Genomic DNA, 27,703 nt, shown 5'->3' with positions numbered 1-27,703 from the left:
AAAAATAAATCATATCCAAATTTCAAATGGACCACACTAAAAATAGCAATAGGATAATAATTTTCACCGTTAAAAAAGTTAATAGACCCCACGGTAACGTTTATTTTCCATCAAATCTGTTAAGGTCACAAATACCTGTATGAACAGTAAAAAAATTCAGGTTAACCCAAAACTTCCGTGACTCCCAAAAGGGTTTCAATGGTAGATGTTCAATTCCCCGCTGCTTTTTGCAACGTGGTCTAATTTATCTTTACATCGGAGGTTGCCAAATGGATGGACGGTTTGGATATAATACATACCTCGTGATGGGATCCACAGAACTTGCTGACGTCAATACATCAGCTATATGGCTGGTGTGTGGTACACCAGCCAATCTGCTTCGTCAATAAAGTATGAACAGATTAAAAAAAAGGAAAAAAAGAGTGGATTGTGGAGGTCCTTCAGGAAAGAAACCTTTGATCTGAATTTGTTTCTCGCGAGAGAGAGAGAGAGAGAGAAAAAAAAGGAGAGTGAGGAAAGATGGCCCTTGCTGAGTCCGTTGTCGAGGTCCTTCTGGAAAAGCTCGCTGACCAGCTCATTCAAGAAGCCGAGTTCTTACATGGGGTTCGCAATGAAGTCGAATTGCTCGACGCAGAATTTAGGCGGATGCTATGTTTCTTGAAAGATGCAGACGCCAAACAAGGAAGAGATGAAAGGGTGAAGAACTGGGTGCGGGACGTGAGGGATGTTGCATACGATGCTGAGGATGTCATCGATACCTTTCTCTTCAAGGTAGCAGCCTTGAAGCGAAGAGGATTTATGGGCCGGATTAGAAGGTACGCTTTCGTCTTCAATGAGTTGATGACTCTCCATAAGGTGGGTTCTGAGATTGAACGGATAAAGAATAAAATCCGTGCAATCTTGGAAAGTAGGTTGGTTTATGGAATTGAAAATATAGGGCAGGGAGTAGGGACGAGCTCCGCTGGTCTAAACATCCGAGAGTGGAGGCTCACTTCTCCTCTTTCTCAAGAACCAGATTTTGTTGGCTTTGAGAAAGATTTGAAGATATTGGTGGATCAATTGACAGAGGGAAAGCGCCGTTACGTTGTTTCTGTAGTCGGAATGGGTGGTCTTGGTAAGACCACTCTTACCAAGAAAGTTTATAACAACAGACATGTTAAAACACATTTTCAATCTCGAGCATGGATTTCTATATCCCAAGAGTATGGTGTAAAGGATCTTCTTATGAACATCATAAATTGCTATATGGTGCTCTCAGAAGAGGAGCTCAATAAAGTGGAGAAAATGGACGTCTTTCAGCTGAGGCATAAAATTTCAGAGTATTTGCAAGAGAAGAGATACCTGATGGTACTAGATGATATATGGACAAATGAAGCTTGGGATGCTCTCAAGGATGCTTTCCCAGATACAAACAACGGAAGTAGGGTCATTGTTACCACTCGAAAGAAAGACGTAGCTTTACATGCAGATGCACAGAGCATGCTGTATGAATTGCGATTTTTTGAAACAGGAGAGAGTTGGGAATTGTTTTGCAGGAAAACATTCCCAGGAAAAGATGATGGTTGCCCTCAGGAATTGGAGAAGTTAGGAAGAGAGATTGTGGAAAAATGCCATGGTCTACCTCTTGCGATCGAAGTCATTGGCGGGCTCTTATCTAGAAAAGAACCATGGGAGTGGGAGAATGTACGCAAGACCATTAGCTGGCAATTTGTCCAAGGCCAACCCCAAATCTCTAAAATATTGTCTTTAAGTTATAGAGATCTGCCGTATTACTTGAAACCATGTTTTCTATACTTGGGGATTTTTCCAGAAGACTCTGAGTTCCTCGCTAAGAAACTTATTCGATTGTGGGCCGCAGAAGGGTTACTGCAGAGGAGAGGGGATGAAACACTTGAGGAGATGGGAGAAGATTGTCTGAAAGAGTTGATTCAGCGAAGCATGATTCAACTTGCAAAAAGAAATTCAAGCGGGGGTATTAAAAGTTGCCGTATTCACGATCTTTTGCGGGATCTTTCCATATCAGAAGCAAAGGAAGATAAGTTTCTCCAAGTTCATCGTGAGAAGGGGGATGCTCTATCCGCATTTACAGCCCGTCGACTTGCAATTTACGATAATGCCTTAAGTGAGTGCACTAATTTAAAATCTTACAATCCACGGCTTCGGTCTTTGCTGACCTACACCAAAGTTGATGAGAAGTTTCCTTACACAGGCTTTAAATTGCTCAGGGTGTTAGATCTACACAATGTAAGGATAAAAAAGCTACCAAGTGGCATAGGTGCACTGATTCACTTGAGGTACCTCGGATTTACCAACACTTTGTTAAAAAGGCTCCCATCATCGATAGGCAATCTTCACAATTTACAAACACTAATTGTAACATCCCATAATGACATCACTATACCCAGCGTAATGGGGAAGATGCAGGAGTTAAGACATGTCCAAGTGAATTCTGTATTTGGGAATTATGGTGTATCTCCGGGTGTGATAGAAGGGCATCCACGACTCGACCGGATTAGTAACCTGCAAACCCTGTCATATGTAGAAGCTGGCGAATGGATGAAGGGTTGCTTGGGAAAGCTTACGAATCTTAGAAAACTAGGAATAATTTTAGATAATGGAGGAGCGTATGCTGAGGTATTGAATGAATCCATTGTCAAAATGGACTGCCTGAAGTCCTTGACTGTGAAGGGACACCAATTCCCATCGAAATTTCCTTTTACACATCTTCTCAGTTTAAGAAAGTTGCGTTTGCATGGAATGTTACTGGAGTCTACTGAATTCCCAACAATCCTCACCAAGCTTACCTTAGCATACTCCCATTTAAATCAAGACCCACTGATAATGTTGGAGAAGCTGAAAAACCTTCGGATTCTCTCATTGCTCGATGCGTCATACGAAGGAGTGGAGATGGCTTGCTCTTCACAGGGGTTTCCTCTACTCGAATCCTTGCGTCTTCAATGCTTACGTCAATTAAAGGAGTGGAGAGTGGAGGAAGGAGCTATGCCAAGCCTTTTACATTTAGGGATCAGTGACTGCCGGCAATTGAAGAAGCTTCCAGATGGACTGCAACACGTTACTACCCTCAAGGAATTGGAGTTGTTGGGGATGCCCGATGAATTCAAAGAAAGGCTTCGAGTAGACAGGGGCGAAGATTGGCATAATTTTCGGCACATACCTTCCATTAGCATATCCCATAAACGATACATTTGTGAGACTTCTTTCCCCCTTCATTTTAATTTACCAATTAATTGATACTTGAACTTAGTATCATCATATGATTTTTTTTCTAATTTAGGAAAAACATATAGTCTCATGAATTTTAAATTCTAGTTATATTCTTTATGTAATTTATTCTTTTAAATGCTCCATTTCGTTTAGAGTTTGTATCCATACATTATAAGGAAGATAAAAGTATTCTATAGTTCGGGGAAGTGTTTGATTATTTTTATGTAGAAATCTGCATGCTAATCGTTTGAAGAAATGCTTCAACCAATACACTTTTTGGATGAAACCATTCTAGCGGTCCTCCGGTTTGACATGCACAGGTCACTGTATGGTAGGAAGAAAACACTACATCATCCATCTAATTGACCCTTCTCAGCCAATTCACTTTGATTTGACAACTTTAATTGTCTGATCAGACTTGTTAAATGTGGACTGTAGACCATTTTATGTTTGAAGGCCATTGATTGGATGGTCAACATCTTCTTATTAGTTTGATTTTTGAACAATCGCCATTCCCAATGAGGCCTGCCAAAAGGATTGTTTGGATCAATCAAATAGACAACACTTGGGGTTTATCCATCAATAGGCAACACTTGGGGTTTATCCATCAATAGGCAACACTTGGAGCTCGTCCATGAATAAGCTAAGCCAAGGACCTCGAGGACTCCATTCGCACAAAATGTTCTTATTTAGATGGCATGAGGATGCATTAGCAACTGGATCTTTTTAGGGGTTTTCACAAATAGCTAACAAAATAACAAGGTATTTGCAAATACCCACATAAAAAATTGTTTATAAATAACCACATTCGTAATTTATCGTTATTGCAAATACTGACTTTTGGTTAGTTTTTTCTAACGGCTGTCTACTTTTTTGGCATATTTTGAAAAAAAAAAAGACAGCTGCCTCTACTTTAAAACCTTGTTCTCTCTCTACAACTTGGGAGGAAAAAAAAAAAATCAAAATTGCTTTTAGTTATGTTTCATATGGGGGAGAATTAAATGGTTTATGTTCTTCCCATGGAGAAGAATTTTATGGTATGTTCCATATGGGCATTTTCTCATTTTTCTGACAATTGCTAATGGAAGTTGTGCAAAACTAACAAAATGTGGGTATTTGCAATAATGGTGAATTGACGATGTATTTACTTGCAACCACACTACGCCCAATCATTCCGGATAACGCTTGCATCACCTGCCTTATTGCCGTTGCTGGCACATAGTTAGTCGATGCTTATTTCTCAAATACCGTCATTGCTTCTTCTTCGGGAAAAGAAGTTCACAACCCGTGGGCCTTCTACCTCCATGCGTCATTGCTCCGTTGGGCTTTTGGCCATTGCAGAAAATTCCCCACTGCTGCCTTCCATAGGGGTTTGGGCGGTGTTTCAATCCCAGTGTTGCTGATCATATATATATAATGTGGGTATTTGCTATCTTATTATTGACGTGAGAATTTGCAAACCACCAACCTCACCCCCCCACCCCCCCTACAAATTTTTTTCCATTAAGGGAAAAGAATGTTAGCTTTACAAGCATGCCATGTTTGCATGTGTGCTATGGATTGCCTCTTCACATGAATGGCCTCGGCATTTCTCTATTGTGTTTGTTTAGCGTATCATAGACTCAACACATGCCAAACTGGTGAGTGTGCCAAGCATATTCAATAGTGTATAAAGGGGAGTTCCTCGTGAAGATGACAGTGTGCAAAAATCAAGCTTGACAACTAACAAGGTGAATCACATTTGCTCTATAATCTCTGTTCCTTTTGGTGGCAGCATTGTAATTTTTTGTTGTTCACAGAGGACATCAATGAGCCAAGGAGTTTGAATTTTGTGGTCAGTCCATAGTTTTAAGCTGATATTGACTAAACATGGTGATTTCCTATCTAGGATGAAAATTGAGTCGCATTTGTAATATGTCTACAATTTTGCAAGGTATTCTATTAGAACCTGACCCAATTGGAAGTTCCTAACCATCCAATCTTGGCCTTTACAACAAACCGTTGCTGTTTTTTTTTTTTTTTTTTCCCTAACCATTTTTTTTTAGTACGGCGAATGAAGGATTAGGAACTTCCAAGCTGAGTGGTTTTGACCCTGAAATCGATTCTTTTTTATAACTTGGATTACCACCAAACTCACTTGCATGGAATAAGTGCATCATGACAGCTTTTATATTTAGGTACTTCTATTTTGCTGATGAGTTGCTTTGGTAAGAATAGTTGCATATCATTTTAGGCTTTAACCAGAGATTTGATTTGTAGTCTGCTGATTTTTATTGGCAATTTTACTGGGCACTTTTGAGGTAATTGATGAGAGAGTTTTACACATATGTATGATCAAGTTGCTGATAAAGTAGGGGGGCACTATATAGCTCCCCTTGTCCAAAATTCAGGCCATCCGCTCATCTCATGTGCCATAGATGAATAGATAAATGTTGATCATCCATTTGTTCGCATACGATTGGTTCATCTGATATAGGTCTGACCTGATTCCTTGACCAAGGCATAAGTTATGGGTGAGGTTTCCTAAGGCCACATGTATGGAGCATTGCCCAACCAAATGTAGCCAGATGCACCAACGTAGCATTAGGGTGTTGGATAAGGGCTTTCTATCAAGTGTGCCACACTTTCTAGAACTTCTGGCTTAAAATCAAGTGTTTTACTCATTGGGTGGACCATTTAGTACAAAACAAATGGATGTAAGCCATTGGAATTTTTATTTTATACATCGGAAGAATCCATTTTGTTATTAATAAAATGGGAGAGGGGAAAAGATATTAACCAACTATTTCTTTTGTATATTGTGCCCAACTTTAGGGGTGAAAAGCCTGATTCTTGTGTGCGGCTCATATAATGGGAAGTTGGGATCTCATGCATTTCATATTAGCATGTGTGGCTGCATGTGGATGGTCACGAATTTACAAGTGTGTGGGCTTATCCTCTGTTTTATGTTAACTTGATATGATTTTTGACTTGTTTGGTCCCATATGATAGTTGGCGTTGCAACATGTATAATGTTCAATTGCATAGTGTAGTTTTTGTTGTATATAAAGAACTCATTGAAGAGCCAATGCTTTTGGATTTGCGTTGCAACATGTATAATGTTCAATTGCATAGTGTAGTTTTTGTTGCATATAAAGAGCTCATTAAGGAGCCAATGCTTTTGGATTTCTTTGTATTCAATCCATGCTTGAAGCCCATAATGATGAATATAGTTATTTTACGTCCTGAGCTAGCAATTGGTTTCTGTTAGTAATATTCCTACAATTTTAAAGCTCTCTATTTGTTATGACCCTAGCAAATCTATTTGGGAGTTCCTTGCCATCCAATCTTCGGCCATCTTTTTCCCAGGCAATTGATGTATTATTTTCCTAACTGCCTTTTGTAGGTTGGTGATCTACAGATTAGGTGCTTCGATCTGTAAGATTTTTGGAGTGTGTTCCATCTATGGTGGAGCCTATCGAATCCAAGTTTGAATCTCTGAACTGCTGGTCCCACTTGTAATGTGCATCAAGACACTTTAACCATTTGCACTATGCAGTTATACTTCCTGTTTATCCACGACTAGTTTTTAAAGCTAGGTATGTGCTTTGACTTCTTTTATAGATTTAACCAACCAAATTCTAGCTTAACTTTCAGATTTTTATCATAAATTGATATCTATATCTTTTCTCATAGAAGAGAGATTGCAATGACGTGCACATGCGAAGTGACTAGATGGAGTGAAGAATGGTGAAATGGTGACTAGATGGTGATGAGATGTTTGGATGATATTTTACAATTGTGACCTGAGGATTGATGTATTTTTTGTTACAAATCTTTCAATGTGCTACCATGTGCTAATATCTGTTATATGTTTTGTACTTCAATTCGTGTAAACATTTCATTTAGTATTGGATTTATTTCACTTTATGCATTGTTTGCTTGTAATATGCTAGTTGAAAATTGAAATAGAAAGCAATTTCTTTACAGTGTAGGCCTAGGAGGGCTTCCGCCATATTTCTTTTTTTAGGTATCATACCATGCATAACTAACAATTCCTAAAGTGAACCCAGATTAAGGAGTGAAACAACCTATTTTTTATGCAGGAAGATCTAATCACTATTGCTCACCTTTATTCATGGTGGGAACATCAATGCTCTGCCTGCATCTAGGTCCTGTCAAATTGCATTTCATTACAATGCCACAAGCAAGTACACTTCCTTTCATGATAATGCCACAAGCAAGTACACTTCCTTAAATTGCTCCACTCAGCACCTTTGTTCAGTTCTGTTCACCCCCGAAGATGAAGGCTGGCTTGAAAATGAGCAGGAGAAGTTTCTTTACAGCGGCTTTAAATTGCTTATGGTTTGTAAGTACACTTCCTTAAATTGCTCCACTCAGCACCTTTGTTCAGTTCTGTTCGCTCCCGAAGATGAAGGCTGGCTTGAAAATGAGCAGGAGAAGTTTCTTTACAGAGCCTTTAAATTGATTATGGTTTTATATCTAAAGGATTTGCCAGTAGAAAAGGTAGCAAGTGAGATAGGTCATGGGTGAGCTAATCCATGTGAGATACCTCGGTTGTACAAATGCTGGATTAAAAAGCCTCCCATCAATAGGCAATCATCACAATTTACAAAATCTATTTTTAACATCCGTTTATCACATCTAAATACCCGTCACAATTGAGAATATGCAACTGTTAAGACATTTCCATGTGAAGCATACCTGGACTTCTTTGGGAGTGTATCTTATTGAAGGGTATCCACGACCTGACCAGATAAGTAACCTTCAGACTGTGAGATATGTAATGGCCGGCAATTGGATCTACAGTTGCTTGCCAAATCTGACCAATCTTAGAAAATTAGGAATATGTTTAGAGTTGGAAGCGTATATTGAGGTGTTGTATGAATCAATTGCTAAATTGGACAGCTTCCAGTCTTTGTTTGTGTCATCAGGAATACGACAGAGAATTCCAACATCGTTTACTCTTCAACATCTTCTCAAGTTACGAAAATTGTATTTGCCTGGAATGTAAGAGAAGCTAGCCGAGGGTTGTGAATTCCCAACAAACCTCACCAAGCATCCCTTGGAATGGTCCCATTTCGAACTCAGCCTCTCACTTTTCAGGTTGCAGTGTGAATGGTAGCACATCACTTTTCTGGTTTCAGTAACAGATTTCATTTATACGAGAATCTATGTTGGCACCTGTGAGGTGACTTCATATCTATAATGTTTATTAATCTATCTAAGTTTGGTTGTAATATAACTTTCAAAGTAGAAGCAATTTTCCCTAATCCAGGCTCGGGTTCCACCAATGCTTGACTAGAGAGTTTCTATAATGCAAATGATCAAAGCTGCTTATCAGTTACAGTCCAGTGTATAACTACCCTGGTACAAAATTCAGGCTACTCGGATAATGTGATGGGACCATCCATGCAGCTTGAATGTGGATGTCAATTTCCATTGTCCATGTCTAGGTCACCTGATTTGTGGTTGGCCTGATTCCTGGACCAATGTATTATAAGTTTTAGGTGAGTTTTACTAGCTTCCCTAGACAATTGATGTATATTTTTTAACCCTCTGTTTGTAGGATATTTCTTGAGGGATTGTGTGCTTTGATTTGTAAGAATTCAGGAGCATCTTCCATCCAAGGGAGGGCCAATGAGACCAATAGTTTGGATCCTCCAACTGAGGCCTCAGCTGTATGGACTGTGGCACCTGGACACTTAAGGCCGTCCTGTTTTATTCTTAACGTAAGTATACACTTTAAATGCTTTTAAAGATTTAAGCAAGCAAATTCTGACATGTAATTATCAAGTTTTTAATCACGGATTGATTTCCAGCTCTTTCTTTCACATGATAGACCGTGATGACACACACATGATGCAATTGGACGGGTAAGGAGAATGGTGGCATGGGAATCAATAACCTTTCAATGGTTTTTTTCCTCACTTTTGTAATGAAGGGTGGTTCAAGAGAAATAGATAGTATGGTCAGGTGATTGTGGGAAGAATTAAGGATAATCTTATCCTTTCGGTGATGAACCATTACTTTCCTTGGCATCTCTGTAGCACATGGAGCGAGATTTTGTGGTCCAAGCCATTGTCCCTTGGAGATGTTCTTAGGTGGCCTGATCGAGAGGCTGCTAGTGGGTCTTCATATTTGATGGTGATGGGTGCATGATAATTTGGATGACATTCCAAATTGTAGCATGAGTATAGATGTATGTATGTTTTCCTAACAATCTTTTGATATGTTACCTTGTGCCATTTTAGGACATGATATATTTAGTAGGTGTCACAACCATTTCATGTAATGTTCGATTTGTAATAGTGTATGCTTGTTTTCATGTAATATTCTTTTTGAGAATTGATTACATGCAACTTTTCATTTTTGTTACAGACCACTCTTTCTTCTAATGTATTATACAATGCGTGATAGAGAATTTCTACAGTGCTTCAGTTTCAACAAGTGGAGCCCAGTTCCACTATAGATGTCAAATGCTCCACTGTCCCACATAGAAAGATCCTGGCTGTTGTAATTTTGGCCTTGGTTAGAGATGGACTGCTGCCACATTTTCTTTGGTAACTACCTGTTTGATTGTCACTAATTGTACTTTAGGAAGTTCATCATGGAAAAGGACTATTTGAATGGTTTGTGCATTGCACGGAGCTTCCCAACCATTTCCCATCAAATCAACAGTTTGGATCATGGAACCAGAGGACTCACTTGCACAAGCCGAAAACCCCTTTTGTGTTTTTGTCAGTGTTTTAAATAGCGGTAGCGTGTTGCGTAGTGTTCAACCCTCCGTAGCATGTAGCGTAAGCTACACAATACTTCTATTTTTTAATATATATATATATATATTGTAAATATTAAATAGTAAGAAAAAAACAAAATATATAAATGTCACATTCCTCAAAATCAATATCTCAAATTCTCAATAATTAGTCTCTAGACTCTAGTGTCTAAACTCTAAAGCTCATCTATATCTAATAGATCATCGTTGTTGTCGTCATCCTCATTCACTTCGTTACCAGGTCTAGGCCTTTCATCGTCAGCATCAGCATCTACTTATGCATGTACATCATCCACACCATGAACACTCTTTCCTATATCTCCTTCCTCTCTTATAGGAGCAAGAAATCTTCCCATGGGACCACCTACACATTTATTAAAAAAGAAAAAAGAAAAAAAGAAAAAGAGATTCAATGGTCTTTTACTTTCTTTGTTAAAAATGTTCATGTAACTTAGTCTCTAACTATAAACACTTAAAGTAGTTGCCTTCATTTTCTTTGAAGAAGGTGGGGGGCAAACTCTTTCAGAAATATTAGGTGTTGATGGTGCATTGCTGGCAACTGGATCATCAGACTCTAGAATAGTTGTAATGGCACTAATATCAAAGGCCATATTTTGATCTTCGAGCCATGATGGATCAGTTGGGAAAATAGGGCCTTCTTTCTCAGCAATCCATTCATCATCTGATTCAATGTGGTCCACCAATATTGGATCCATTGCTGCCCTTCTCTTCATTCTTCTTTCTCTCAGTTTCATATTATACATCAAATATACTAGAGAGTTGAGCTTTTGTTGCTCTAGTCGATTTCTCTTCTTTTCGTGGATCTAATCATATGATGATCTATGTCGGTCAATTATCAAAGACTTGCTAATCTACTAAATAAAAATTAGCCAATTTAGAATATTGAATGGTACAAAAGTCACCTGCTCAAAAGTACTCCAATTTCTCTCACAGCCAGAAGCACTGCATGTGAGGCTTAAAACTCGTACTGCAAACTTCGTAAGCTGTGGAGTTCTATCTCCAAAGCGTTCCCACTAATCAGCTGCATAAATTAGTTATAATTTATAAATTAATGAAATACTTTCACCAATTATAAAAATATAATTTACATAAAAATGAAAATATCAAAATATAGAGTTATAAATTACCTGGGGAACGCTTTGTCATGGTTTTGAGTGTAAGGCGAGAGCCAAAATCCCCTCTTCTCTTCTCATATTCATCCAACTAAATATCAGCATCAGCATGCTCTTCATGGGAGATCATCCTATCCATGCACTCCAACAATCCCCTTTTTGTCTCGGGGTGTGTAGAGAACTTATTTGAGTACCGTATTTGAGGATTCAAATGGTACCCGGCTGCATGTAGAGGACGATGAAGCTGAGGAGTCCATCTTTCATCTATTTGTTCCAAATTGGAACATATCTCTTTTTTATGTCGTTGCAATTAAATGCAATTTTTTCCTTTGCTAAGTCCATCAATTCATAAATGAACCCCATTGCTGGCCTCTCTTCCGAATCTACTTCTCTTAAAACGCTTACCAATGGCATGATGCTCTTAACACATAAGGCAACATTCGACCAAAACTTTGGATCAAACATTATAATAGCCCGTACCTTTATTCCTTCAGGTTTTTTAGCCCAAGAACATGAGCACCATTGTTCCGATGCAAACATGGCTATAAGACCATTCTTTTGCTTGTAAATACTTCGAAGGGTGAGATATGATGTTGCAAAGCATGTCATTGCCAGTCGTAGAAGCAATTGGTTATTCATGAAGCTTCTCATCGTGCTCAATACAATTCTATGCCCATAAATAAACTTGGTCACTGTCCTTGCCTTTTCAAGCGTTTCAGAATATATTTTCATTTTTCCAATATCCTCCAACATCAGATATATGCAGTGTGCAGCACACGGAGTCCAATATATCCTTTTCCTCTTATCCATCAACTTCTTCCCAGCACTCACATAGCTTGAATGGTTATCCGTGATAACCCGGACTACATTTTCTTCCCCAATTTCTTTCACAATTTCATCAAGATATTTAAATAACAAATTTTCATCTTTTATTGAATCTGATGCATCAATAGACTTGTAAAACATTGTTCTGATTGAAGAATTAATCAAAAAGGTAATGATGCTTCTATGCTTTCCATCTGTCGAACTATCAGACATAATTGAACATCCATAAGTTTTCTAGGAAGCTTTGTATGCTTTCATTAAACTATCAGTATTAGCAACCTCCTCTTTTAGTATCCATGTTCTCATCTCATGCATGGATGGTGGCTTCAATCTCGGTCCAAACTTGCCAATAGCCTCACACAATGCTGAAAAGTATGGGCTATTACACAGGTTGAATGACAAAGCATTCCCAAAAAAAAAAAAAAATAAATCTTCCAATCGCCCTGCATACTTCTTTTCTTTCTTCCTTCTTCCACCTTGAATTTAATGTGGATTGACGTTGCTCACTGCTAACAAATTGATCCATAGGACCCCTTACTCTTGTCATTGGTTGATTACCAGAAGATCCACTACCAAGTTGGCTGTCAATGAAAGCATCATTACCACGCTAGCGCTATCACTTGCAGGACCAGAAAGATATGTCGATCCCCCTCTCCCAATATCTCGAAACACTTCATTTCTTTTATTTTTTCCGTCATGATATTCCTTTAAAGCCTTTCTACACTCCTCCTTGGCTTCTTCCGTCACTTTTGGGCACGACTTTATCCCATTGTGGGTTCCGGCCAAATGATTCTTTAGGCGAGTCACATCTCCCATACATCTTTGATCGCAAAATTTGCATAGCATATAATTTCTATGTGATTGTCCAAGTGGATTATCAGCCACATATTTCCATGCAAAATCTCTCTTTTTCTTCAAACATTCTTCTCTCTTTAGTTCACTAAACCAAAAAAAAAAAACACGTCACAAACAAATCAGTGAATCACAAAAATTAACATACACACATACGCACACCACAGTGGGCCTACCATAGAAAACAATGCAAATCCACCCCTTCACGCACCTCAGTGGGCTCCACGTGGGCCACACCATAGAAAATAATGCACATCCACCCCTTCACGCACCTCAATGGGGCCCACGTGGGCCATACCACAAAAAAATAAAAAAGTATAAAGAACAAAAAACCAACAGTAACCGGCATTTTAAAAGGGAAAAAATGAGGAAAAAACCGAAAATACCAAGTTATTTTCATTGTACAGCGAAAAAAATTCAAAAAAAAAAAGGAACGAGCGTACTTATTTTTGTCTTAAGATGAGATTGAAGTAGTGAACACTGCAAATGTTCAAGCTCCACAGCCGATCGGTTTGCGTTTGGAAGCAGCTTTTCGAACTCAAGATTGAATAGTGGGGAGAGGAGCAACGTCAGCAGCATCGGTTTGCATCTAGAAGTAGATTTTCAATCTCAAGATTGAAGGTATGTCGGCTGCATCGGTTTTGGTTTGGAAGCCCTTTTGAATAGGATTTTAAAAAAAAAAAAAAAAAAAAAAGCTACCTGTGCTACATGCTACGCGTCCGTAGCGTACGCTACGACCCCTATAACGTGCGCTACAGTGGATATACGCTACCTGCTACGCTACGTAGCGTACACTACCACTATGCCACGCACGCTACTGAAAACACTGGTTTTGGTTGAAACTCCCTGTTCGAAGTTGTACACTAATGCTTCTTTTTGGGTACCGTATATATCAAAGTTGATCAAAAGAAATGGGAACTTTTGTGTTTGGGCCAGCAATGTTTCAGGTAGAGCCCATAGACTGGATAGCTAGGATTTCATCACCAATGATTTTTAAGTTAAGAACCCACCATCCAGAATTTAGATGGTATGGATTGGCTTTGTTTCTTGATTTTGGATCTAGGGCATCTTAGTAATTCACATTTTGAACTAAGTCGAGATTTCTAGGGTTATGCTTTGTCTATGGTATTTGGGTAATAATCCCCCTTTTCTATCCAATATTTCTTTGTATTACTTTCTGACTGCTACAGGATGATTCCATTCGTGTTACTGTTCTACGTGATTGTAAGACTCTTATTACAGATCCATGGGTTGAGGATAGTCTAGATCTTCAAAGACTTGCAGATGCTAGCCGTGTCAGTTTCATCTATTCTTTTTCTGGTTTTAATTTCATTCTCGTCATTAAAAGTCTATGTTTGCTTCTTCTTTTGGTTTCTAGACCTAAAACTCATGTTGTTTGTGGTTAGTGATGCGATTCTCTTGTAAATTTCTGGAATTATATTTGTTGTTTATGGGCACAAACTCTTGGAGGTTTGCTAATCTGACACAAGTATCAGCCAGTGCAATTTCATGCCACCACATGTTCCAATGTGGGTCTTCTCTTTTTGTAGATGTTCATAGGTGGGTCCTTCTAACATGGGCCATGCTGTTAGAAATAATCTGATGACTTAAGAAAAGTTGGGAGCAATCCATTTGTTTCACTGCCGGCGGCCCACCTGATGAGTGGATCGGCTTGGTTTGTTGGCTAGGGTATTTACACGTTATGATTCACCTGGTGGATGGCTTGGATCTTAGACCTGTGTATCATGTTGGCACATCTGATGGCAAGAAGACGAGATACCTTATACCAGTGCCTTTGATGCATACAAACACTTTATACGTTTTGTTCTTTTATCTTCCATTTTTGTTGATATTTTAGTCTTGATCATCAATCTTGGACCAGTTGTATCCTGTAACAAATCCCAATTGCTTCTTAGCATTAGCTAGGTAGCCTGGTGTGGGGATAGGCCAAACTAGGGCCATGCTCTGTTGGCCCTAGCCCTGCCTTGATTCCTTGAGCCTTGGTGTTGGTCTAGCACTATCTTTAACTAGGCAGGCTGAAAAGATGCTAGCCCTAGTCCTAGAGAGCTCGCTCAATAAGCAAAAGAGAGAAGCAAAAGGCAGCTCTCATATGGGTGTCCCATAAGGGATAAATGAAAGGAATAAATTATTCTAGGAGGGATTACTTATCTTCCTAATCTGCCACCCAAGAAAATTTTTTCACCCTTTTCTCATGTCAAAATAATAGTGATTCTTGATTCAATTCATCAAAACTATTATTCAATTGATTTTTCAGTTCTACTGAACATGTTGTTTAGATAAGAAGTATTGGACAAACTAAAAAAAAATGGGTGGGAGTACCTTATTGAGCAAATTGAACTTGGTTATACAAACTTTATAAATTTTAGAGGGTAGCCGCAGTGAACTGAATTTGGTTGGCGTAATTTATGTGAGAACTTATATCTACAATGGATAACCAACTTGATTGATCTGCGTACACCCACTTTCCATTTTGGGAATTGAAATGGCACATTTTGGTAATGTTTCAATTCCTAAATGGATTTGAAAGGAATCCCAGGTTCCGAATCACGACACATTTGCCTAACGGAATATCAGAGGCAAGCCCATGATGAAATCATGGTATGATATTACCTCCCTGTAATACTACTTTTAGTATAGCATTTGTGTTGCATCCTTATCTAAATCCAAAGCAATAATTGTACGTCACACATGTAATTTAAAAGCTTTAGGAACATTAGTAATGTCTTAAAAACTTTTAGTTGATAAGTTGGATTACCAATCATTAATCCAGATTATCGATTTGTTCATGCCACTGGTGGCAAGCCATGGGTCAATGAATGGCTAATCAAAGGGTTTGGATAATAAAATCGGCATGGTTTTTACACCATAGCCTGTCTTTAGTAGCATGAATGCATGGATGGTCCGGATTTATGATAGGCCATACCAATTGTCCGTTAGAAGCTTTGGAGACACTGCTAACGTCCCATGAAGATGGGAAAAAACCCAACATTGGCAATTATGATCCATTTATGGAAATCGAAACCTTGCGCGCATATGTTGTTGGGTAACACAAGGACTTTCACCATGGCCTGCCCCTAGTAGCACAAATAAATGGACTGCATGATCTATGATTGTCTATCCCAAATGTCAATCAGAAGCTTCAAGGATGCTGTTAATGTCCCCATGAGGGCGAAAATGTTAGCATTGCGCTAAGATTAAATTATTATAATAATGATGATGACGACGATGACGACCATGATAATGATGATAGTAACCATTATATTATTTATAATGGCCAATATAAAACCCATGGTTAGTGGTAGCAAGAGTACGTTTCAACACTGAGGTTATAGGTTACTGGTTCGAGTGCCCATGTGGGGTGTGTGTATAAAAAAAATAAAATCATTTCTAACAATTATGACCCATTATACCACAACTTCAAACCAGGCATATATCCATTGCTTCTTAGCAAATAAACAAATTTTCTTTCAAGCTAAGGGAACATGTTATTGTGGTAACCACTCATGTTATACATGTGGTTTTCAACATGTTTTAGAAAACTTGGGATCTAAGTAACTCTGCTTAGTTAATTTAAGAAATCCTATTAAAAGGCTAATGCAAGTTAGGAAAAAGAGTTCTTGTCAAATTTGATTTTGAGTTCTTGTTAGATTTGATTTTCAATGTAAAAAAAATAAAAAAAATAAAAAATAAAAAAAATAAAAAGAACTAAAGGCCTAGCTGTAAATAAAGAAAAGAAAGACTCTTGGCCTTCTCCATAAACTAAAAAATTATAGAGTTTTCCATCCATAGCACACACTTAAAGAAAGAAGTAGAGAGAATGTGAGCCAAGAGAAATCTATATTGTAGTACATGTAGACCTACGACTGTGACCATCCATTTTTAAGCTCAAGCAATATAAAAGCATGGCCGTGCAATCTTAGATCACATGGAATAAAGTGCGTGGTTAATCCCCAGCATCTTTGTGGTTTCAATTTGGTAACTTGTGTGTTATGCATTTTCTAGCATTTTTTATCCTTGATTTGGAGCTTGAATTGTTGATTATGTTCCAAATAGTGATAACAAGAATTTCCATTATGACTCTTGCATTATTGTGGAAAATTATTAAGACTCATCCATTAAAAAGTATTATCCAGAAGTTGAACTGTTGTTGTTTAATATTGTTACAGACCAGTAAAGTAAAGTTCCATTGCAATGAGTGTGGTGTTTGCAGGTTAGTATTACTGATTGTTTTTACTGTCTTTCATGTCTTGCATTAGAGGATGTTTATGATCTTTGGCCTGGCGAGATTGTGAAAGTAGGGTTTGTGGATTCGTGATGCGGACCATTGATCGGATGGGACGCATTGGCCACTGGTCAAATTGCTTTGATTGTCACACATGAATATTTTTCACGCATCATGCATCCACAAGTAGCGGCTTATCAGATCAATGGTATAAATCAACAAAATGCGGGCCCTACTTATAGGAACTATGGGTGCAAGGTTGAGTTGGGTTGAGGGTCAATCCAACCCAACCTGACCTTAAGAGGACCCAACTCACAATCTGACCCGACGTGGCTTAAGGAGCCCAACCCGAACTCCTTTATACTCAACCCACATCCAATATAAACATTTCTATGTTAGGCCTAGTGTACAAATCGACGTGTGAGTCCCACCATGATGTTTTAATGACATCTAAGCCTTCCGTCATGTTCTACTTCTACCAAAATGCAAGTGAGCCACAACTTTTCGACATGATTTTACATGTTGTAGTACCCCACTTGAGTTTTGGAATATCCTTGATTTTTGGACATGCATTCGTCCTTGTAAAATGCACTTTATGAACATACAATACACAGCGGACCCTGGCGTCTCCATCGCAACTGTTCCCTGTGTGGCCCACCTGAGTTTTGAATCAGTTTGATTTTTAATATCCAAGAAAAAATAGATGGCACAAAAGATGGTCAGATTAAATGTCACAAAAACATTATGGTGGACCACACATGTCGATTTGTATGTTAAGGTTAAAGTAGAAGCGATTATATTGGATGCAACTGCATATTAAATATTTTAAAAGTGTCTCACTACTATGTTGCATTATCTTTTCGATTCGATGAAAGCTATGAACGCTCTAAAATGCGGGCATCCAATGCACGTGGAATGTATTTATGCGATGGTGAAGCACGGGCGGTACACACCTTGATTTTCCTCTCTTTTTTTTTTTCTTCTTCTTCTTTTTTTTTTTGGTTCCTGTAGCACTTGGGGCAAAGAGCTTACTACAAATTTCTTAACTTGTGTTTTTCCCAACAGATATTCATGTCCAATATGCCAAGTCCAAGTATTAGAAGAGAATAGATGATGAGGTAAGTACCTAGTACTAGTTAGAAGCCATGCACCCCTTCACAAGACCTATGGTTATTTAAGGATACAAAGAAAATTCTTAAATTAAAATATTTCAAAACCTTTGATCATTTAACTCTTTTTCTTAAAGGGGCGGCTAGAATGCCTAGCCGAGTTCAACTCATTGCCACCCTTATAGGAAGATCATTTTACCTTTTTTGTCAATCAGGATCAGTATCTCTCTTTTCTAAGGTGTGAGACCAAAAATTTTTGTTGGGCCAACCCATCTCGGCTTGGAAATTGAAAAACTCCTATTTCCCACTTGAATGCTCCTAATCCATCCATCAATCAAGTGGGCCACACATCTACAAAGAAATAGACACTTAAGACAATGGTTTGCATCTAAGATGTATCAATTGATAAATCTAAGGGTTAGAATGAAATATTTTTAGGATACAAGACATGTACATGTGAAGTCCGGTCACACCAAAAATGACTTGAGCCCCGACCCTGCCCGAAAATTGACCAGCCTATGCATGCGAAGCCCAAGCCAAACCCAGATCAGGCTTGTCGAACCTTAAACAAATCATATTTATAGCATAAGCACATGCCTAAGAGTAGGTTGCTCTCATACATGTACAGGCAAAGAAGATCCAAACGAGTCCATGGATGGTATTTTTCTTTTTATTGGCCAGGGTAGGCCTCATTGAAAATTAGTCAATGGGTTGGATTCGGGATTGGGTCAGGTCATGGTATGGTTTCATGCATCATATCTATAGCTGCCGACTCCATGCACGAAACAGGGGCATTTACAGGGTGATATAGGCAGATGTGGGGCCATATCATATCAGTGATTGAAGCCTGTTACTGATATTTAAAACCTTGTTTTAGGGTCAGCCAAAGCCCAACCCATTACCAGATTCCCAACATTCACATTGAATTGTGCGTTTGGTTGTGCTAAATTTCATGAAATATAATGATTAATCAGTCTAATTGGGTGCAAAATTTCATGATATTTCATGAAATTTGGTGCAACCAAACACCCTCTACAGCAAGTGCAGAATTTTTTTGGAAGTTGCATATTTGTAGAGATGAACTCCTTGTTGGTGACAAATAGAGAGCTTCCCTGTTGTACACCGAGTTTGTACATGTGGGATCCATGATTGGTTTATCCATGCAATTCATCTACAAGCCCCTGTCATGGAAGGACCATGCCCCCCAACTCTCTAGATTTGGAAGATCCTAGCCATCAAATCTTTGGTCTTCCTTCATTGAATGTGGCATACGGCAAAATTCTTGCAAAGGTTAGAGAAATGGTCCAGATTTCAACCCATTTATCAACATGAGGATCTCTCTGATCAGTGGGATTTTTTTCCTTTTTCATTTAAGCCATCCATCAAGGGACGCACTAGATGAATGCTCTGGTCACCATTTAGTGGGGTAAAAAGGCAGTTCTCTTTAACAATGACAGAAATCAACTACTGAATTCTTGCATTGTAATTGCACTCTCAAATAGAAAATAGACTGTTGTCTTGATTTCTTGCTGTCAGAAGGGAAAATGCTGATAGAAGAACAACTGGTCTGGGAAGCAATCATTGAAACATCAGATACTACTCTTGTAACAACAGAATGGGCTATGTATGAACTTGCGAAAAACCCCAAGAATCAGGTAGCTCTCTCAGTAGATTCAATCATCTCTTCATCTTTACCTTTTCAGTTTTATATGTTTGTGATTCCGATTGTTGTTCTAGGACCGTCCATACCATGAGGCTGAGATTGCAATACTTGATATACAGCTGCGAAAGGGCTCAAATACAAGATAGTCAAATCATCCTTGATCTTGGCTATGGACAAGGACCATTTACTTCACATGTTGCTATGAAGCATAAAAATTGTTGTTTTACAGTTGTTACCGACTTGATCTCTCAGAAGGGCTTCATAAAGGAGCAATGCAAGTAAGACTTTAAATCGTATTAAAGTGGATTAGCTTGTAGATGTGCTTCCTTGGATTGTATAGGAAAATCTCATACTGTCGTGCATGCTTTGCATCTTAGAATTGTTCTTGAATGATACTAGTAGCAATTGCACCTACTGATAGCATTACGAAGATCTTAGCTGGACAACTCTGTCTCTATAAAATCAACTTTCTTAGTCGGACAATATATCCCTATAAAATCAACTCCCTGTACACTTAGGTTGACCACAACCAGATATGCACTATCAACCATCCAAGGGCTTCTTGGAGGACCTTAGATGAGCGATTGTGCAAAAAGTAAGTTTGGTCGATTTTAGTGTGGCTCCCAGACGGGACCTTATATTGTCTACAAAAAGATATGATTGTTGAGGAAAAATCTCTAAGCATGTTAAATACAATTAGAGAATCCTATTGAAGAAGTTATATCAGATAACTTTCCAGATTCATTCCTTAGGAATCTTCAGCTATCAAACGTTGAGATTATATTACCAGATGTAAATGATCTTCCCTCTCTCATCTTAAAATCAAAGCTTATTGTTTGAATCATGTGGATTAAACCAGGAGTACTTAAACCTCATTTGTTTTCACAGCACATGAAGAACTATGACTTATTTCTAAAGAAGGTATCCCAGTGGATGAACTATGACGGCCTTCTTTTTGTGGAACATATATGCCATAAAACCATGGCTTGAGTATGAGGTATACTCCCAAGTCATCCATCAAGCTGTAGGCTTAAAACGTCGTCATGTTGCCTAATTTTAGTTTTTATCTTGAATTTGATTTTTTTCTTTTTTTTCATCATTCATTCCAATTTTCTGTTAGCAAATTACTATGCTTCATGTTTGTGCCCCTAATTTGAACTTATTGTGATAAGATATATCACATGTTAAATCTTGTTGACCTCCTTTGCATGCATGTTTACACTAGGATTCATTTGATCATCCAAATGCAGCCTTCGAATGTCTGGTAATGGTAAGCTATTTGCCTTAACCATCCATTTTCAGGTCAAGGTGGGGGCCATAAGATCACCCAATCAATTGGATTTGTCACCCTCATCTAGACGAATGAATATGTTTCCGATTAGTGTTCAAATTATCTCCGATATTATCGAAATATCTCCGATATTATCTTTATCTCTAGCTCAGCGATACCGATAACACTGGTAGCGATACCGATAACGCTGGTGGTATCGAAAATTCTAGGTATTAGCAATGTATCACTAAGTATCACCAACGTATTAATATCACTAATGTAATTGTCAATATTTTCAACTATGCAAATTCTAAGTGTCGCTTGTATTGCCAATGCATCAATATCGCCAATGTATCGCCAATATTTTTGTCTAAGTAAATTCTAGTTGATGCTTGTATCATAAGTGTATCGATGATATTTCAATAATATCACCAACGTATTGATATCATCAGAATTTTATTTATTAGAAAAAAAAAATCATTTTTTTTTCATGGGCACGTGGTTGTATGTAGTGTTCAATTTGTCATTGATAATATTAATAATATCTCGATATTATTGATATCGCAACATGCGCGATATTGAGACCACAATCTTTCATTTCCTTTCTAATTATTGATGATTTTTGGTGAAATATCATGTGTTGTTGATATTTTGCAATATCGATGGATGTTTGGATGAAAGGTTGGATGGTTAAATATGCTGGATGGAATGGTTGGACTGATTTCTTAAAACAACACATGCTTTTAAGGCTCCATTAAATGGAAACTTATTATATATGCATTTTTTTACAATTTTTTTATTTCCAAATATTCAAATATGTACATTTTAACATATCCTGAAATTTTGCTGAAAATTCCACCATTTTTCCCATGTTTTCCTGCATTTCTAGTTATCAACAATATTATCGGCGATATCGATATTGTTTCTATATCCTTGGTCAGCGTAACTTGTAGCGATACCTGTACTTCGAACATTGGTTCCGATTACATATTAGTTGGTCGATATGCACCAGAGACTACTATTTAAGAAACTCCTGTGAGTTAATCTTTCAGTTTTGTCTGTTTTTCCGGTGGGTTGTTGGAGCAGCTTTCAATTCCCTACACCCTTTTTCTCAGACTTAGTCTAAAAATCTTCATATTAATTGAAACACTCCCATTCCTATTTATGATATATGTGTGTGTCTCTATCTCCATCTCTTTTTCAGGAAAGAAAGAATAATAAGAGAGAAAGAAAGATAAACTAGGCTTGTAGTCGATAACCGACTACTCTGAATTTCTCCCTCTTCACGAGCGGTTTTTCATCTGATTCTTCAGCTTCTACTATTGGGTTTCTTGGTTCTTTATAAGTTGAAGCTGAAGTTGAATTTTCTCTGTGTTTCTCCTTGCTTTGGAATCACAGTTCAAATCTGTTCTTTTGTTAAGTTTTTTTTTTTTTTCCTATTAGTGATGTCTGAGATTTTCAAGCCCAATGGAAATCATGAAATATCAATGGAGGAAGGAGTGAATGGGAATTTATTTTTCCAAGTAAAGATGGGGATTCTTCTTTCACTGCTTTGAAAAACAGCAGAGGATGGAGTTCTCAGTTCTCTGTGTCATTCTTACAGAAGGTGAGTTTTCTTTCTTACCTTTGTTTCTTTCTCAAGTTTTCTTAGAGAAACTCAATTCCATTTACCTTTATGTGTTTTTAATGTTAGATGATGAGTTTATAGGTCTGAATCTTTCAAATCCACTTGTTTTTTAATCCAAAGCACCAGTTTCTTCACTGAATCGATATTAAATCTCAATGAAAATAGGTTTTGGATGTAAAACCAATAGCAATTCGAAATCTCTCCTATCGGTGATGGATTATATTGAAGTTTTCTTTGTGTCCAAGTTCCTGGAGCTTGTGGAGGCAAGCCGTGTGGCCAAGGAAGTCAAGCACCCATTCAGGAACCTCCTCAAGCGACGCAACTGCCCACAGCTGATTACTGCTGTGGTCATGCAGGTCAGCCTCCCTCACAAGTCTCTGCCTTCAGTATAAAACACCCACAACAAATGACAAAACGGGTCATTTTCATAGCTACACCTGATCAGTCTGATTTAGTTATCTTCAATTTCAGTGATCCATTGCAGTATAAACACCCACAATGATTAACGATGCGGGTCATCTTCATTGCTAATGCTAGTGCCCAGTTTCTAGACCTGATCAGGTAGCTCTGAGAATGTCCCGCAAGCGCAGTCCATTGCGGGCATTTCGTATGCGTTCCTCTTTTTATTGTTGGTATCTCTTTGTAAATTGTACAATTTTTTTTTTTTTTTTTTTTACTGGTGCAGATCTTCCAGCATTTCACAGGCATTAATGCCATAATGTTCTATGTACCAGTCCTTTTCAACACTCTGGGGTTCAAGAACGATGCTTCCCTCTACTCGGCCGTCATCACAGGAGCTGTCAATGTTGTCTCCACTACGGTCTTGATCTATGCTGTAGACAAGGTGGGCTGCAGGCTGCTCTTGCTGGAAGCAGGTGTTCAGATGTTTTTCTCTCAGGTAACCATACTTGATCATCGTCTGTTGTTCTTAAAAACCTCACCTGCACTGAATTGGACTGAATCGTAATAACCTAATTCAAACTAGAAATGACCAAAATGGAAGCAACACAACTTTAGTTTTGTAGTGACAGCCAAACCACTGATTGCAATTCCACACATTTCAAGTTGGACCTGAAAATTTGTAATTTCTATTATGGGGCTAGCCCTCCACTTGGATCATTTCAACTTGTAATGTGCTTAGGATGAGGCATTATATGAGAAATGGCCCACATCTTTGCACACTATACACGGGTTTTCAATTCCGACAAGTGGGTCTCACATCTCAGCCATCTATTTATTGGGCTGTTGAGCCTCACTATGTATTTCATTCACAGGTAGCCTAATTTACAGGCATCCAAACGACCCCTAACATTAATCTTGTAATCTTTGGGGCATCAATCTCTCTCCCCTGTAGTAGTATTAACAAAAGTACAAGTATTTACTATTTACAAATTACAACATAAGCATTCTGAGACCTTGGCCAGCCCAAGTTCAATACTTCTCATGCTTTGGAAATGTCACTCTAAATTGAATATTTCTGTATTTGATGCAAAAATGCCATTTAGCTACATCTCTAGATCGAAGTATTGTACATAGGCAGCAATAACGAAGAAAAGCTACTTCCACGCTTTTTATATATATATACATAAAAATAAAAATAAAAAATTTAAAAAATTTAAAAAAAAAAAAAAACGTTACTATTGTCGAGATTTTCCCTGCAACATTAGTGAGAAAGTTGCAGGATTCTTCTTCCTTCTTGCTCCTCCCAATTTGAACTTGTGCTCTATCTCACTCCCAGCTTTTTATACCTCTCTTTATTTTGAAATAGTTGCTTTGCCTTTCCAAATCTTCTATCACTTCTGTTCATGCTTCGAGAAACTATAGATAACAGTGAGGTTTTTTTTGGCTTGATCTGAAACAAAAAATAAATAAATTAAACTGATCAATCACCCAAAGACAGTAAACAAGAAGACTAAAAAATGAGAAAGAAAGAAAACCCAAATCTCAGAAAATGTAAAAGAAAGAGATTTACTGGTCAGGGAGATGTTTATTCAGATGAGCGTTTATTCAGATGTAAAAGAAAAGAAGACCTCAATATATATCTATTGCCCCCTATTTGTCAAAAAAATAGTGATGCAAACTGTTTTTCATTTTCAAGCTTTTCAAGGAAATTATAGATATTGGTTTCTTTCAAAACGCTAGACTTTCAAGGTGTTTTTCATTTTCAAGCTTTTGGAGAAAACTGTGGTTTCTTACTTCTAATATTTTCATGAAAAACAGAACTCCAAGCTAAATAATAGAATTTCTGTTAGAATCTGCAGTTATTTATTTCCAGAGGATTCATCATCCATGTTTTAGTTGCTCTCTATTAAAAGTAATGATTTTCATTGACTGATTATATGAAACTCTCCTAGGTGATAGTTTGATTGGTTTGGTTAGAGATTTAATCAAATAGCCTATGTTATGTTATTTGTTGTTTCATTTAACTTCTTTTGGTGATCTTAGAAGCAGTTCTAAAACCCAGACCCAACTCCTGGCTGTATGATCGGATAGTTTTTGGACTATATCAGTCAAAAGCAGAAACAATTTGTAAAAGGAAAAAAAAAAAAAAAAAAACAACTATATCGGTCAAAGCTCATGTGCAGGACTTGAAAATCGGACAGTTCCACTATGCTAATAATGGAATACTTGTTATTATTATTATTATTATTTTATTTTTTTTTTCTATTTTTATGATTTTGGATTGAGCAGATTTTCAGGCTGAAATGAAACAGAGTAGGGTCTGACCAGATGGACTGGCGGTTGGATCAAACCGCCGCCCAAGCCTAATCCATGTTTTAAACCATTGCTTAGAATAATCTTAGGATGTCATTTAAACAGTTCAAAAAATAAACAAAAAAATAAAATAAGTACAGAAGGAAAAAAACAAAAAAAACAAAAAAAAAAAAAAACAAAATTCACCTTGGGCTTAAATGGAAAGCCAATGTATGGTTCTGATCAATAATATCTGTACTTCTTACCATCTGATCACCTTCACTTCAAATCAGTGACTTCCTCTCCATACCATCTTCTCCTTCCATTGAATTCATGCAAAAACAAGATGAGTTTGAGCACGAAGAGAGACAAAAGCAATCCAACACCTTCCCAATGGTTCCTGTTTTTAGTGAATTTTTTGTTTGTGGTAACTATTTGTTCATTATGACATATGCTGATATTAGCAACTCAGCCTTTGTAGAGGTCCAATCCCTTCAACCCTTTCACAGACGCCAAATCTCAAAACTCTGTAAGATTTCTGTCACTTGTGTTTGAGTTGCTTGTTCTATTTTGTGGTTTATGCTTTCTAATATCTACTTGAAAGCATTGAATTGTTTTTTTTTTTTTATCCCCCTTCTCATTTGGGCGTTCTCAGTTACACATTTGCATTGGGAGTTTGTCCGATAGAACATACCTGAACTACAATTATTATTTTTTTGGTATATTTGTGATCATTCATCATGGTCCCTTTGATATATCTTGGTTAATGTATGAGGAAAGATCTTGGCTATTGTGTTAGTAAATGGGCTCGATCCTTTGACAAGACCATCTTTCAGTCCTCAAACCAAACTTTGTGGTAATGTCGTGAAAATAGTTAGCCTATACTTGTTTTCAGTTGTAGTGAATAGTAGTATGCAATTTTTTCATTCCTTGAACCCTTGGTCCCTGATGGATTGACTTTTGGCGAGGCTCGATCCTCAGTATGGTCTCTGAAAGTGTCTTGTTCCAACTTGTTACTACTTTTTCTCTCTCAAGCTATTAAAATGTAGTCTCCTTGTTGGATACTTGAGACTGTTCTGTTCTTATGAAACTTTCATTTCAATTAAATGCTAAATGATTGCTGAATTGGGTTTTTTCAGGATTAAGATTTTAGTTTCTATAATCCTGATTTTAATTTCTAGTGGTATGTGTAGAGGAATCTTTCTAATTCCTTGTTTTATTTATGTTTCGCTTTGAGCTTGGTTTGTTAATTTCTCTGATTGTGAGTTGTGGGTGTTTGCTCAAATTAGATACCAGCGTTGTCCCGCTGCTGATTTATGCTGCTATGGGGAGTTCAATGGCTCCCGAGGGAGAGCCATCGGTCCGGTTGCAGTAGTTTTGCTGCTGCTGTCTTCCATTGTTCAGAAAGTAGTATATCCTTCTGCTGATCCACTCGCCTACAGAAAGCTGGCTTTCACTGTAACTTTGTTCGCTGGTGTCTTCCAATCAACATTTGGACTGTGCAAGATTGAGTCCATTAATCTGGCTTGTCATTAATCAGGCACGCAACACACGTATGTGGAATATAAAAATGTATTTATTTTTGCTCTAGCTGTCTGAGTCGGCCGGCCTGATTTTGGGTACGTGCCCTAATTTATGGATAGATCATATCTTTCGCATGTGTGCCAATTCAGACATGCGGTGAGAGCATCACAGGGACAATTGATGACATGATGGTCTTGATTTCTGTTTTTGTTGGGTTCTTGCAGGCTTGATTTTCTTGTAGACTTCCTCTCACATGCTATCATATTGAAATATTTAATTGAGCACACTGAATGATAGGGTGCTTGCCAGGAGTGCACATAGGTTGGGCAGGTTAAGGAATGTTTTAGACCCAACATGTCTTCTTCTTCTTCTTTTTTATTTTTAACATTAACCATTTGTAGGCCTGGATGGAAGGATTGGGGACTTCCACTCTACGAATGAACCGACCGATCTGATAGTCGAAGTGAATTTCACATACACATTGTGGTGGGCGGCACCAAGGTCTGTGTCTGGTTAATGGAGACTCATGTGTCAGCTCGGATTAGGCCTGGGGCTAAAAATCAGCCACACCTGAGGTTCATGTGTTTCTTGTGGTGTGTTCCATCTGAGATTTGGATTTATTTTATTTTATTTTATTTTATTTTTCCATTTTTAGGCTTATGCTTGAAATGAGCTAATAAAATGAATGGATGACATGGATAAAACACATAAATCACGGTGGAGCCCACACGGCACGGACCAGTAACTAGTCCGCAACAAG

General features: G+C 37.9%; 1 protein-coding gene across 3 annotated transcripts; it reads left to right on the top strand.

Annotated features, from left to right (window-relative positions):
• The first annotated feature begins 440 nt into the window (after positions 1 to 440).
• On the top strand, positions 441 to 27,151 carry LOC131257769 (probable disease resistance RPP8-like protein 4). 3 transcript variants are annotated; one of them, XM_058258653.1, is made up of 11 exons: positions 441 to 3,208; positions 6,611 to 6,803; positions 17,001 to 17,044; positions 18,122 to 18,174; positions 19,702 to 19,820; positions 19,903 to 20,106; positions 22,542 to 22,704; positions 22,971 to 23,081; positions 23,411 to 23,623; positions 25,903 to 25,948; positions 26,709 to 27,151. In XM_058258653.1, the coding sequence occupies exons 1-2, from the start codon at positions 520 to 522 to the stop codon at positions 6,616 to 6,618; spliced, it is 2,697 nt and encodes an 898-aa protein (XP_058114636.1). In that variant the 5' UTR covers positions 441 to 519; the 3' UTR covers positions 6,619 to 6,803; positions 17,001 to 17,044; positions 18,122 to 18,174; positions 19,702 to 19,820; positions 19,903 to 20,106; positions 22,542 to 22,704; positions 22,971 to 23,081; positions 23,411 to 23,623; positions 25,903 to 25,948; positions 26,709 to 27,151. The 3 variants fall into 3 exon arrangements, 2 of the variants coding, with proteins under 2 accessions (XP_058114636.1, XP_058114635.1); XM_058258652.1 differs by having other exon boundaries at positions 6,611 to 9,427; positions 26,709 to 27,087; XR_009177626.1 differs by lacking the exon at positions 441 to 3,208 and adding an exon at positions 4,720 to 4,955 and having other exon boundaries at positions 6,611 to 9,427.
• The last annotated feature ends 552 nt before the right edge of the window (positions 27,152 to 27,703 follow it).

Source organism: Magnolia sinica, chromosome 10, assembly GCF_029962835.1.
Source record: "Magnolia sinica isolate HGM2019 chromosome 10, MsV1, whole genome shotgun sequence".
NCBI lineage: Eukaryota > Viridiplantae > Streptophyta > Magnoliopsida > Magnoliales > Magnoliaceae > Magnolia > Magnolia sinica.
Note: the sequence above shows the minus strand (reverse complement) of the source record. Positions and strands in the feature narration are given on the sequence as shown.